Source organism: Pholcus phalangioides, unplaced genomic scaffold (genome assembly GCF_987345545.1).
Source record: "Pholcus phalangioides strain wild (caught in Gottingen) unplaced genomic scaffold, Ppha-v1.0 ptg000008l_1, whole genome shotgun sequence".
Lineage (NCBI taxonomy): Eukaryota > Metazoa > Arthropoda > Arachnida > Araneae > Pholcidae > Pholcus > Pholcus phalangioides.
In genome coordinates, this window is record NW_028301601.1 from 44,787,826 (window position 1) to 44,801,132 (window position 13,307).

Here is a 13,307-nt window from a genome sequence, read left to right on the forward strand (position 1 = left end):
GATTGCTCAATATTCCGTAGCCTGTCATCAATTTAGTTTCGTTCATCATTTCCATTCACAAACGAAAAATATTTAGGAAAAGACCATCTACAACCAAAAATTATAATACATAAAATCCTAATTTCATACATTTTCTTCAATTTTTTACGCAATATATTAAATTTTTTTAATAATTTTTTATTTTTATTTGGAAAAGACCACACCTATCGGTAACATACGTGCACCTGCTGCAGACGATTTGTAGAATTTTTTTTTTTTTTTTTTTAAAGCACAGTTTCCGTAATAGGTGTCGCTGGAGTAGCGTTTTCCCCTCATCATATCTTCACACACAGACACACACCGGGCGCGGGGGGAAAACTCTCTCTCTTTCCACTGACAGAAAAAAATCAATGAAAATTTTGTGCTGTTGGTGTTTTGTGTGTTCCGTGATGTGTGTCATTAAAAATTGCTTTTCTGTGTTGTGATTAATATTTAAGTTTATACTAAAGATATATTTATTTTATTATTTCTGTGGAATTCCAAATATACATAGGACATTTATAAGAAAAGATGACTAAGGATAGACTCGCAGCACTGAAAGCGGTGAGTAGTACTAGTTATTTTATGGAGATCAATGTTGTAAAAGATCATCATCATCCGATACATTAGAGAGAGGACTAGGAGCACCGAGCACTTTATCAACGGATTGCGAATTGCGTTTTACATTTAAATGATCGCGAACCGATTACGTGGATTATGCATTTTCCTTGGATGCGAGAGAAACACTCTTTTTTTCCCCCCTGTGTGTGTTTATTCTTGTATATAACAATTGATCTGAAGCCCACGCTTGTGCGTGAAGTCACAGTATGGCTTCGGAATTTCAAAGATTTGATAGCTTTGAAATACAGTGAGATTCTTTTATAGCCACGCTCGAGGGATCAGAGAAACGTATCGTTATAAAGGATTTATCGATAAAGATGGGATGTACCGTGGATACCACTTATAACGTTTTTTTTTATAAACCTTCATGAAAAACGTTATAAGCGGGTAAACACTTTAAAAGGGATATTGCAAAAAAATAATAAGAGTTGGACCATGAAAATAAGTTGTATATTGAGTGGTAAAGTGCTTAAGTGGGCAAGGCTATTTATTTATTGCACGTCACAAGCACAACAGGAACATGCCCAATTATATTGAAGTGAAATGAAAAATGTACGTAAACAGCACATTATATATATATATATATATATATATACATAACAAGGAGTGATATACAAGTAATAATAATAAAGTTTGATGCAAATAAATATAGTACATGAAATATATATATCACAAAATATGTGTAGGCCTACATGCAATAGACTTTCGTTAATCTGATAAATCTGGAACATATCGCACCACGGTATGTCGAATTATCAAAATCGCCGGATTACTGGAAGTCAATTGAAAAGCCCATTTAAATAATATAAACTTTTATGTTATTAAAATGCACGCAGATATACAGTGGTATGTTTTCGTCTTCTGTGCTCTAAAAACCGCCTAAAAATGATTGATTATTGGATGGGCCAAATTAATGCACGGCTGGATTATCAAGAGTCTACTGTAGGCCTACATGCAAGGAGAAGAAAAGGCCACATAAAAAAAAGCACATGACAACTTCCACGTCTGAGGAGCGGAAAAACAATTTCTTGTCAAGTTAGTTCAGTATGGTGGGACATACTGATACGAAAATTGATTGCACTGTTATTACAGTAAAAACTGATTTGCTCTAAAATGATTGGCACATCAAAGTCGAGAGTGCAGAATTTTTATAAAAAATGGTGGTAAATGAATTCTAATGGAGCACTGAGTGATTTGTAGTTGGTAGCTGGATCCACTGTATTAGCACTATTAAAAGTGCATTGAGAGTGATATAGGATTATACGTTGCATAAGATTTTCACTTTAAAAGTCTAGCGTTTGTACTAAACATATGATCAGCATTTTGAAAATTTATCTAATTTTTATTATCACTATAACTAAACATTTCAAATCGCTTTGAATACTATCGAAGTAAAAATACACTATGGTTCTCAGATTTGAAAACTGAAAAAGAAGAATACCCACACATATGCTTTGTAACATAATTTTCCCCAATTTTACTGGCAGATGGCGCCACTATGCTAACAAAGTAAACCAGTCACCACAATTTTTTTTCAACTAAAACAAAACCGCTTAACTCTTTTAAGGGCGGTGGTACAAATGGTGTACCACCTGTTTACATGCTTTCCTATGGGTTTAGGAAAAATGTCTGTCCTTCAGAGGGTTAAAACAGATCAAATAATGATCTATCTCTCTTCAATTATAATTAATTCTTTCCACCGTCTGGTCAGTTTTATATTTTTGCCTGGAGCAAGAGGTCTTCCTTAGCAAAGAACCTTGTCTTTTGTTGCATTTATTAGCATTTCTAAAAGCATCCATAGTCTTATTAACTCTGCTCTCAGAAGGTTTCTTTTTCCGTCGGGAGCATTGTTTTTGCTGGGGGGGGGGAGAGGAACCCGGGACCCCCTACCTACCCGTTTGCTATAGGAATCAGCATTGGGTGTTGTTTGCATCCTATTTTTTTATTTCTGAATGAAATAGGTGACGCACATCGCCTCCCTCCCCATTTCAGTATATGGCATTTGCTGTTAGTTAGCAAACAATGATTCTTGGAGTATTGACGAGGCTCAGTCAAAGTGGGTTTGTGGTTTCTAATTTCAAGATGTGAATGCAAACTAATCTGTCCGTTAAAAGTCTCACCACACAGAGAGCAACAGGCTTACTCAATTATTGCACCTCACTCGTGGTTAGAAAAATTGGCAGCAGATGGCAACACTACACATAACAAGCATTACACAGAAACAAACTTCATGTTAGGTTCACAACATGTACACAAGCATTCTGGCATGTACCAGTTTGTTAGAAATTCCATAGAGGAATATGTTAGAGATGCATGTATGGTTAAGTAGTATTGAGCAGGTAAAAATGTGTGGGGAAAACACACACAAACACTCGTATCAATGAAGAGATAAATGTTTTAGAGTGAAAAAAAAAATTTCCCTGAAAAATACGAAAAATAATACTGAAAACCTGAAAAGGAGGACAATTTCTAAAATGTAGGAAGACGCTTGAAATTACATCAAAAAGACAGATGCCTAAGAAATTTTATGGTTCTATGAATTTATGGAAATTACCATAAATCAATAATGTTTTACATGTTTCAAATTCATCAAAAGAAAATACCGGCAGTAAGAGGCAGCTGGTTGCAAATTTAGTTCATCTATTTCAGAGTTGCCACAAGACGCCCTTTGTCAGAATATTTTTGTTTTCATTGCCCATCCCCAACTTTAGTCAACCCGTAGGTGATACTGTGTGGTCTTATGTTGGACTCCCATCACTAAGATCCAGGTTTGAACCCTGTTGGTGATCAACTGAAGTTTATTTTCTGTGGGTTTCCAACTCTGAGGCCCAAATGTGAGCCAGTGCCCCACACGACCGCAACTAGATGCTCGTTCAGCCGGGGCAAGCATTTTGGCGCTCCCTTGTAATATGTTGAAGGAGAGGTGAAAGAATGAAATTTGCACCCTTCTAGTCTGGCGCCCTGGCCACCCTATGCTCCCCTCTAGTTGCGGCCCTTGTGCCTCATTTGGAAATCTTTCTGCAGAGAGCAGGCAGACCTTTAACATATGAAAGAACATATCCTGAGAAGGTACTTTTCCATTATAACCATCCACACATATTTTTTACATCAAAGTGACACATTTTTTCTTGATTCTTTCCGCACTTTTTCAGTGCATTACTAGGCTTGTTGTTGCTATATTTAGCAAGAACATTATGATTTAAAATAACAGAGTTTTTATTGGAATATCTCGGAATAATCCAGCACTGCTGAAATGAAAGTTGTATCAAAAATGATATACCTTTGGCTGACGTTTCATCTTCACACCAATAACAACAGAGTTCGATTGAATCAAGCAACACCTTCAATGTTGCAACAGAGAGTTGTTAGTTCTGTTTGTTAGTTACATAGTTGGGGGGGGGGAAGTGTGTAGTTTTAACTGAAAAGTAATGAAAATGTGGTTACTTGAAAGGGCCAAACTGTGTGTGACTCCAAGAAAACTCACCAGGAAAGAAGCTGAGCAAAATGGGCCACGTCGATTCACCAACACAAAAAAGGCTTGGAGAAGTGGTCTCCAAGATAAAAAAGGCACCAATTTGTCCGAGAAGTGGTCTCCAAGATAAAAAATGCACCAAGTTGATGATTATAATGGAAAAGTGCCCATGAAAATTCAAGTATTTGCAATTTTTACTTTAAGATACAGAAAACAGAGGGCGAACACCAGCAAGAACACAAAACAAGCATAATTCTGACAACATCAAAACGTTAGGGCCACACATACACCCAGATACTCTCACATTCTGGCATCTGCTGATATGTTGGAAATTTAGCAGAGGAATATATGTATGACTTACATGTATGGTTCAGTAGTAGTAGTATGCAAGTCACAGCACTGAAAGCAGTGAGTAGTACTAGTTATTTTATGGAAATCAATGTCGTAAAAGATCATCATCCGATACATTAGACTAGGACACAGAGCACTTTATCAACAGATTGCAGATTATGAAATTTTTATTATGATTATTGTAATTAATATTGCTAATTATGAGTGTTTTACATTTAAATGATCATTCGAACTGATTATGTGGATTATAAATTTTCTTTGGATGAGAAAAACGTTAACTTTTTTTTCTCTAGATTCATGTATTTATTCTTGTCTATATAACAATTGATTTGATGCCCACACTTGTCTGCGAAGTCAGATATGATGTTTTGGCCCCAAACCAGAATATGCTGAAATATGTGCATCACAGAATAATTTAGGGCATAATTAGGGCTACTTTAGGGCATTGAACAACAAATTTTGACATAAGTTTCTGTGTCCGAAACAAAAATAGTCATTCGATTCTGTGTGCTTGACAAAATTGATCATAAAACAAAGCTGGATTGGCTATGGGTTTTCTCTCTGAAATTTGCACATTTAATAAATATATCATTATTCAATACATTAAAAAACACAACACAAGTCAGGACTTCTGAAATCTCAGATGCTAGGTTGCCATGACCAGGGTTGACAAGTTTTTGCTATAGTGGAGAAAACTGCTGTAAAAACCACAGAAAAAAAACCGCCCTGACAAAAATAGTTTTTTGCCATATTTTTTTTTTTTCAAAATTCATGATGCAAGTTGTAAAAATCTTACTTCACAAAAGCAAAATATTTTGTTATTTTTTTTACTTCAATCAACTGTTTTCCTTTCAATTAGACAAAAGAGTTGCAAATAAATATGAATAAAACCCATTTTTGCCAAACAAATAGCTTGTGAAGAAGTTCTTTATGTTTTATCAGCTGAATTCAGATTTAGATTGATTTTCATCATTTTTTTCTTTCATTTCCCTTTCTGATTCTTTAGTTCAGACATATCAATCAGAAAATTCATGAAATTTTTTTTTCTTGTATGTTTTCCGGACTTGCCCATGTCTGTAGAAGCAACATTCAAATTAAAACTTAAAAAAAAATTAATTTTATTCTTCCTTAAAAATAGGGGATTTAAAAAAATTAAATTGACAGCATAAATGTATTGAAATGATTGAAATTTTTTTGTTTTGTAAATTTAAGTTTAGAATCTTACACCTTCAGGAGAAAAAAATCAAATGCTTTTGATGGAAATTTTTTTTTCTCTGATTAATTAAACTGATGTTTCCAATTGGGAACATTGGCTGTTAAAAGGTTAATGAAGCATGTCTTTTCTTAATGAAACCCAATATGAATTAATATTAGTTGTATAACACTATAGAAATTCCTTCTCATTTCATTAGTTTTGATAAGGGTCAAAGAAGTTAGTGCCACAAAGTTGCATTCCAAAGTATTGGATAGGTAATATGCAAATATAGATCACCATCATTGACTAAGCCCACAGTAGTTTAATTTTCAACCTTTATGTTATGGTTTTTGTCAATTTTTTTTCTTTTTTTTTAGTTGGCGCTGCTTAAGTTAAAAGCAAACATTAAACAATAGCTTGCTATTTTAACATTAGATTATATGAGGACTATTTCCAACGATTATAAAAAGAGATGGGTCAAAATGTGGGAAATTTGGCCATATGCAAGGTAACAGTTACAGACAGGATGAAAGCACACAAAAGAGCAACACAATTATAAACCTTGTATGACAGTTTTTTTTGTAGTATTATAAATCTTTTCCCTGTTGCTCAAGTTAGTATATAATCACAACAACTAAAATTTAAATTCACCACACTGAAAGGACAACAGAGAATAAAAAGCAAAGGGTTTTTTTGGCATGTAGCACTTTTCTGTTGTTGTTACGGGAAACGAGCTTGTTAAAACCATGTTCAAACAGTTTTGCTCCAAATACACATCACTTACTACATTACTATCATAGGCGGAGATAGACATGAAAGGCTGGGGGGGGGGGGCATGATGATGATGCCAATTCATATACGTTAGACCAGTTGGCTCCACCATTGACGCTGGGGGGGGGGTGGCTACAGGGTATTATTGTATAGCAATTACGTATGTGATTACTGCTAAAATAAATTCTGAAGTATTCGGCAGCATTTACTTGATTTTCTTCTCTTCATTAGGGTATTCAGTTTTACATTCAAAATTCAACAAAATGAGAAAGTACATATTCAGAGCAAATTCTTAAATTTTGGGGGTCCCTCTTAAAGTTTGGGGACCTTGCAAATGCCCTGTTTGTCCCTGCGAGAAACAGGCCCTGCTTAGCATTTTGCAACTGGCAGATCTTCAACACAATGCTTAAATCCAAATTCAGGCATTAGCCTTTCCAACTTCACAATATGAGTGGGTCTTCCATATTGTGAAGTGAAAATAAAGATAAACAAGAAGAGAGGAAAAACACCTCTCTTCCCAGTGGAGAGAGCGACACTTTTCCCAAGTTCACCTCTGCCTATTGATTTCATGTATCTTGGAAAAAAAATCATCCAAATTATCTAGTAATTTCTTTGCTGGCACTGCCACCTGTCTCCCATATTTTGAAGTAACGATGGCAAATGATTGAATTTTTTGTTCTAACAGTATTGTGGCATTGTGTTGTGGGTCTGCCTGCTCTCTGCAGAGAGTTGGCTTAACTGTTGATGATAGATTTCCCCCCCCCCCCCAAGAAGGAGACTGATGAGAAAAATTAGTTTAGAACACTCTTGATTAGACTCTCATACTTAATGACAGAAAAATACTTAAAAAAATTCTTAATGACAGAAGACATTGAAAAACCAGTTTTTGAAGTAGCCTACTATGTGTAATTCATAATGTTTCAAACTACAAATGCAGTGGAAACATGTCTAAGATGGACACTGTATGAGACGACAACCTGTTTAAAACGGAATCTAAATATAGTGTGTTCAATGATTAGTGCTTTAATTTGCACCTTTATAAAATAGAAATCTGTCTAAAATGGAATATTGTTTGTCTTTTAACGTTCCATTTCATGCAGGTTTCACTGCACATAACAATATCCCATGTAACTTTACATTGTATTCATTTCATAATTTTATTCTTACAGTAATCAAAAATAAATGATGGAGATACATTTTGCAAAAGTTATGGTTTTATTTATTTCATTAATACTGAAATTCTGGAATGTCCAAATTATTTGAGGTTTTTTTCAGCTATCCGAGCTAGGTCTGGTTCACATTAGGTCAGATAATCCAGGGCCTACTGTACTTGGAATTGGCTTTGAATTGCCTAATCCTAATATTTGCGTATTCTTCCTATCAGATGATTTTAACAAGTTCTTTAATTTATATAAAAATTCTTTTCTGTAAAAGAAATACTCCCGATTTACAACCTCTGATAGACTGCATTGCAATGTAATTATTCGATGAAATTATTTTAGTCTTGTCATAATGGTTGCCATGGTAACCTGGCACCTGGGATTCCCTGCTGTCATAATCCTATATAAAAATTTTCTTTTATTATAACATCCTAACTTTGGAAGAGAGGGAGTTTTCTTTTTTATCGTATCTCTTTCCAAATAGCCTGAGACGTGAAACAAATTTTTAATCACAAAATTGAATTACCTAATCTATATGTGATTAAATGTTTTCGGTCATTTGCATTTGGGTCTTTATTGTATACAGCAAAAAAAAAACAGATTAGTCTGCTACTATGCACATGTATCTTGCAAACATTCTTCTGTTTAACTTCCAGCAATGTGCTGGAAAGGGTTGTACTGTTGTAATTTATGAAGGGATGTGTAATATCTGGTCCTTAAATATGTGTTCTCTAAGGTATGTACACAAATGTGTGAGGCATGTAGGTCATTCCCAAAAAAAAATTACTAATTATTTTCGAGGCTAATTTTTTTTTTCAGAATTTCAGAGCATTGTGGTACTGTAATTTTAATTTTTTTTTATAGTTCATTTAATTCTCTGTCATATGGCATTTCTTGATTTGTTTCAGATGGTATCTAATTTTTTTAAAATCATTGTAGCAAAACCTCAAAATCTTGCTGTCCGAGCTTGAAAAAAGTGTTGAACAAAAAGACGGTGTAAAATCACACACACACACAGATTTTTTTTCAACAAACTTGGAATCATATGCCAAAGATAAATAAAACAATAAAATTTTGAATTTTTTTTCTTATGAAAAACTATTTTTTCGTCCGTGTCCCGATAATTTTCCTATCTTAAATGTCCAAAAACAAGCAATGCAACAGAATGGAAACCATGATTTAAATTTTCCTTAGTTAAGAGATTTTGAAGTTTTAACTTAGCTAAACAGCTTCACAATTGGAAGGAGATTTCATCGGAAATGAGATACTGAACACATATCTTTTATTTTACATTATACTGTATACGCGATGCAGTCGAGTTCGTGAGTCATAGTGAAAAGTATGTGAGGTGTTGTGCTGTGCAGTCAGCTCATTTCTCTTTCACACACATGCATGCACATGGGAAAGATAAGTTGCTAAAATGTCCAGACTGTCCAGTTTGGTACAGTATTGGTTCCCAACTTCAAGGCGCGAATGCGAGCCGATCTCCTCTTTAAAAAGTCTCGCCACAGAGAGCAACAGACCTACAAACAGTACAAATGTAATTCAATCATAACACATCACTCACTTCACTTCTGAAATATAGATGGCGGCATTGAAGATTAAACACTATACTACATACGCATTCAGACTGTTAGGTACACACACAGTTACACTTCCGGCACAACTCACTAAGTAGTAAATCGCCCATAGATGGTGATAGATCTGAGTTGTGCTCGGTTTGAAAAAAAAAAAAAAAAAGTTTGGTACAGTATCAAATCTAAAAGGACTTTTTTTAATGAATTTTTCGTGAGCTTAATCATCCGTTTTACATGAAAGGGCTCAACATCTTCCTTTAAAAAGAAAGAAAGGTATATCTAGAAGGCGATTCCGAGGTAGAGAAATTAATTTGGCTCAAGCGACGGTTACTCATTGGCCCGTTTCTTCAACCAGGTAAAGGGCTTATATCCTTAACGGGACAGCGTGAGCCTTGTCTAGTCTGACACTCATTGGATTCATTTTGGTGGGCACCAAAATTTAGCTCACGACGCGGCTGTTTTATGTCAGCTCATGCATCCACATATGAACTAAAATGTTCGATAGCCGAGGCAGAAAAACGTCTGAAAAATTTTCGTTTGCCGACAAATTCGCAAGTCAAGCCGTTTTTTAGCCGAGGTATCACTAACATAACAGAATTTATTTGTCCCCAGTCAATTTCAATAATACTATACAAATTAGAGTTTACAATTAAATTAGTTGCCAGTATGTGACACTCAAAATTTCCATAAACGCACAAGATAGATTATCACATCATAGAGAAAGTAGTTATTATGGTTCTTCGATTGTGTGGAGAAATTCGTGCTGATATTGTAAGAATGCGCTGAACGGTCACCGTTGGCCCTGGTTTTATGCATCATGGGCATCGAATAGATGCCACATTCCCGTATGCATCGTGTGTGAATCTCGACCATAGCCGTCGTAATTTGTGAATTACAATGACGAAATAAAGCTTGTATTTGGTTAGCCAGCTTTTCAGAAGCATCACACCTTAATTCCTCAATAATACAATCATGTCACGAAGCTAACATGATGCAGCTTTCTGCTAAAAATCTTGGTAGGAAATAGTATTTCCATCTTCAAACTAGACTTCAAAATCTGAGATGCAAATAACCGACATACTGTGGAAATGTACTTCCGAACTTCGGCATAGATCTAAACTGTGCTTGCAAGTGTATTAGATTTTTTTTTTTTTGAAGCAAAAGTTTATAAGCCCATTAAGAAAAATGCTACAGCGATTTAAAAAAAAAAATTTGATGTGAAAGAAAAAATTAACATGCGGTTTTTTTTCTTTGAGGATACGTTGTTGAAACACGCACGCACACCATTGTTGTAATTTTTATTTGTGACCACAACGAATTTCGTTATCTTTTCGAATTATTTTTGTGATATAATAGAGGGCTTGACAAATCCCAGGCGCTGGATTGCCATGGTGATTTAAAAAATTGATATTGGTGTCTAAAACTTTCTATAGGTCATTTCTAGCTCGGGCGAAAGAAATACACTTGGCTCCTAAAATATTTTTTTGGTTCCTAGATTTTTTTCTCGATTCGCCAGCCCTGTGATATAAACTGTTGCGGCCGATGAACCCAAGTCCGAAACATACGAGTTTGCGACGCTTTTCGGGTATTGGCCGACCAATTAGTGAACTGGCCAGACTTCGAACATAGGCTATGGCAGTAACTGCAAGAAAAGATTTATCAGTTTTTTTTTCTGCTTTATTTTTGTAAATAGTTTGCATTTCTGTTTGTTAATTTTAAATCAAATTAGTTAAAAAAATATGGTTAAAGAACATTTTTTGTTTAAAGTCAAGGGGGTAAAATAAAGTTTTATACATGCTTTGATATTTTCTTCGATATATTCAAAGACAGAAAAAATTTATTCTTGTCTCGACCATTTTTTTACACATACCCGCATTGCACAAGAAAAACTTAACAAATGACTTTCTGGCTAGGAACGTGAACTTTTTTTCAATATTTCTGTCCAAGGAAAAGTTTAATGAAAAAATATGTTGAAGATTTTTAATTTATTTTTGGCAGTTTATTTTTTTTGAAAGAAAAATTTACATACGATTTTTCCCCCGAGTGCAGATTCTATCGTGATAAGATGTGTACTAGCTGTTTTTAGTGTTAGATGGCGTGAGTGGGCATGTAAGGAGATTGTGTGCTAGAGGCAAGAAAAAGTTCTAAAAAAAGTGTTCAGACTACTATTTAATATTTAATGGTAAGGCTAGGGAGTAAAGGGTTTGGTTGATTCATTCTTTTTTATGGACAAATTTATTCAATTTTTTTTCGAGGTATAGATCGCAGTCAGTGGGGTAGTGTATGGAAAAGAATTGGTATTGGAAGTTTGGACGATTGAATAAGTAATGTTAAATTTTTCTCTCAATTTTTACGAGTTGAAAAATAGAGAAACATGCCTAGAGATGTATATATCAAAAATGCAGCCCCCATCATTGATCATCCAGTCCAAAAGAGCTTTTGATGCTGTTTTCGGCGGGTTTGCTGCTGACGTATGTTTTCAGGTGATCTTTTTCTTGCTTATCGAAGGTCTCGACATCTTCCATGAAAGCGAGAAAAATGTATATTGATAGTTATTTTTTTTGTATAGACTCTTCTGCGAATGGATGAAATTGTTGGTTGGAAACATATCTCGCATCGGAAGTATAGAAAACTTTATCATTTTAACTTATACAAACTCTCACCTGAATATCGAAAAAAAAAATATCCAGTTTTAAAGATCGTTTCATTTCTGTGCTTTATGTATGAATAGTTGAAATTTGAAAAATTCCTTCTATGATAATTTTTAGTTTTTATTTAAAAAACAAAAAATGATTTAAATTCATTAATTTGAGTATCGTTTTGTAATTCTTTGTCAATGTTCCTCTGTTAACCGGAGGCGATTAGTCCAGAGTATCAACAGCCTTGGTTAAGGGAAAAAATTCTTGAAAATGTAAGTATACCGATCAAGGGAAAAATGCATTTTTGCTCATGATGCCTTTTCTTCGTACATATCATAATTTCATACCGCTTCTTAGATTTGTGAAGCAAGGTTCGCCGTGAACCACTTGTCACCAAATAGTATTTTATTGAAGTTCATTCAATAACTTCTGCAAAATAGCATCAGAGATAGGAGCTCATAGCTCTTTCAGATCCAGTGTTCCTCCTCCCGCTGTGGATATATTTTTTTTTGACCTCCAGGAACTCAGCCCCAACTTCAACGACATAATCATCAACCCATAATCATGGAAGTAGGGCTGAACTCCCTGAGGTTAAAAAAGAACTTCTACTACAAGCATCTTCAACCTGTTTGCTCGCGAGTACCACGGTGCTCTATGCTCGTGTTCGATTTCGTGCTCGCGAGCACTTGATCACCGTCCCGATCAAGCACCTTGTACAAATTGTATGCAAGGATCAAAAGCATCCTGATTTCATGTATTTGCACCTCAAACTTGACGTAACCGTGCTCTTCTTTTGATGATGAGTACAGTGAGTTCTCGCGACTAGAAAATTTCTGGTCTACAGCGAGGAAAAGCAACCCAAACGTTTATGCGTACAAGGTGTGAAAGGGATAGGGCACGGTGTGTAATTTCATCCTTTCTGCGTTTTTAAAAATTTCACTGATCCGCATTATAACTGGCACAATGGGAATAATCAAACCCTCTGTAAAATGCCACATGTTTTTTTCCCCAAGACATTTTCCGATTTGTTGCTTCCCCTCCCTCCCAACTTCACGGACAGTAACTGAGAATATTTTTTCTATTATTCATACTATACGCACATTCCTGTACAGTGATACCTCGGCTAACGAATTTTTTTTCGACGTTTCTTGCCTCACCTAACGAACATTTTAGTTGATATGGATGTACGCACTAACATAAAACAGCCGCGTCCTGAGTTAAATTTTCGTGCTAATCAAAATGAATCCGATGAGTAATCCAAATCGGAATCGCTTTTAAGTTTGTTACTCTTTCAGAAAGACTGAGCTATTCCGTGTAAATGAAGGGTTAAGCTAAGAGAAAATGAATTTAAAAAAAACTTAAACTTGGATGAATGGTTTCAGTGGCTACAGTAAGACTTCCAATACAAAACTCAACAGTTTGGACATTCTAGAAACTTATGTTTTCCATTCGCATTTGTGTGAAAAGAAATCAGCTGACTTTTTCACATGGCACACTTCACAC

At 35.0% G+C, this 13,307-nt stretch overlaps 1 protein-coding gene across 2 annotated transcripts in view; it reads left to right on the plus strand.

Moving 5' to 3' along the window:
* Positions 1 to 294: 294 nt before the first annotated feature.
* Syx1A (Syntaxin 1A) overlaps positions 295 to 13,307 on the plus strand; it is a 96,117-nt gene continuing 83,104 nt past the window's right edge. Inside the window, exon 1 of one of the 2 annotated variants that reach the window (XM_089234751.1) lies at positions 295 to 582. In XM_089234751.1, coding sequence (XP_089090877.1) covers positions 550 to 582 — 33 coding nt within the window. In that variant the 5' untranslated portion in view covers positions 295 to 549. The remainder of the gene's footprint in view (positions 583 to 13,307) is intronic. The other variant, XM_089234753.1, reaches the window with a different exon arrangement.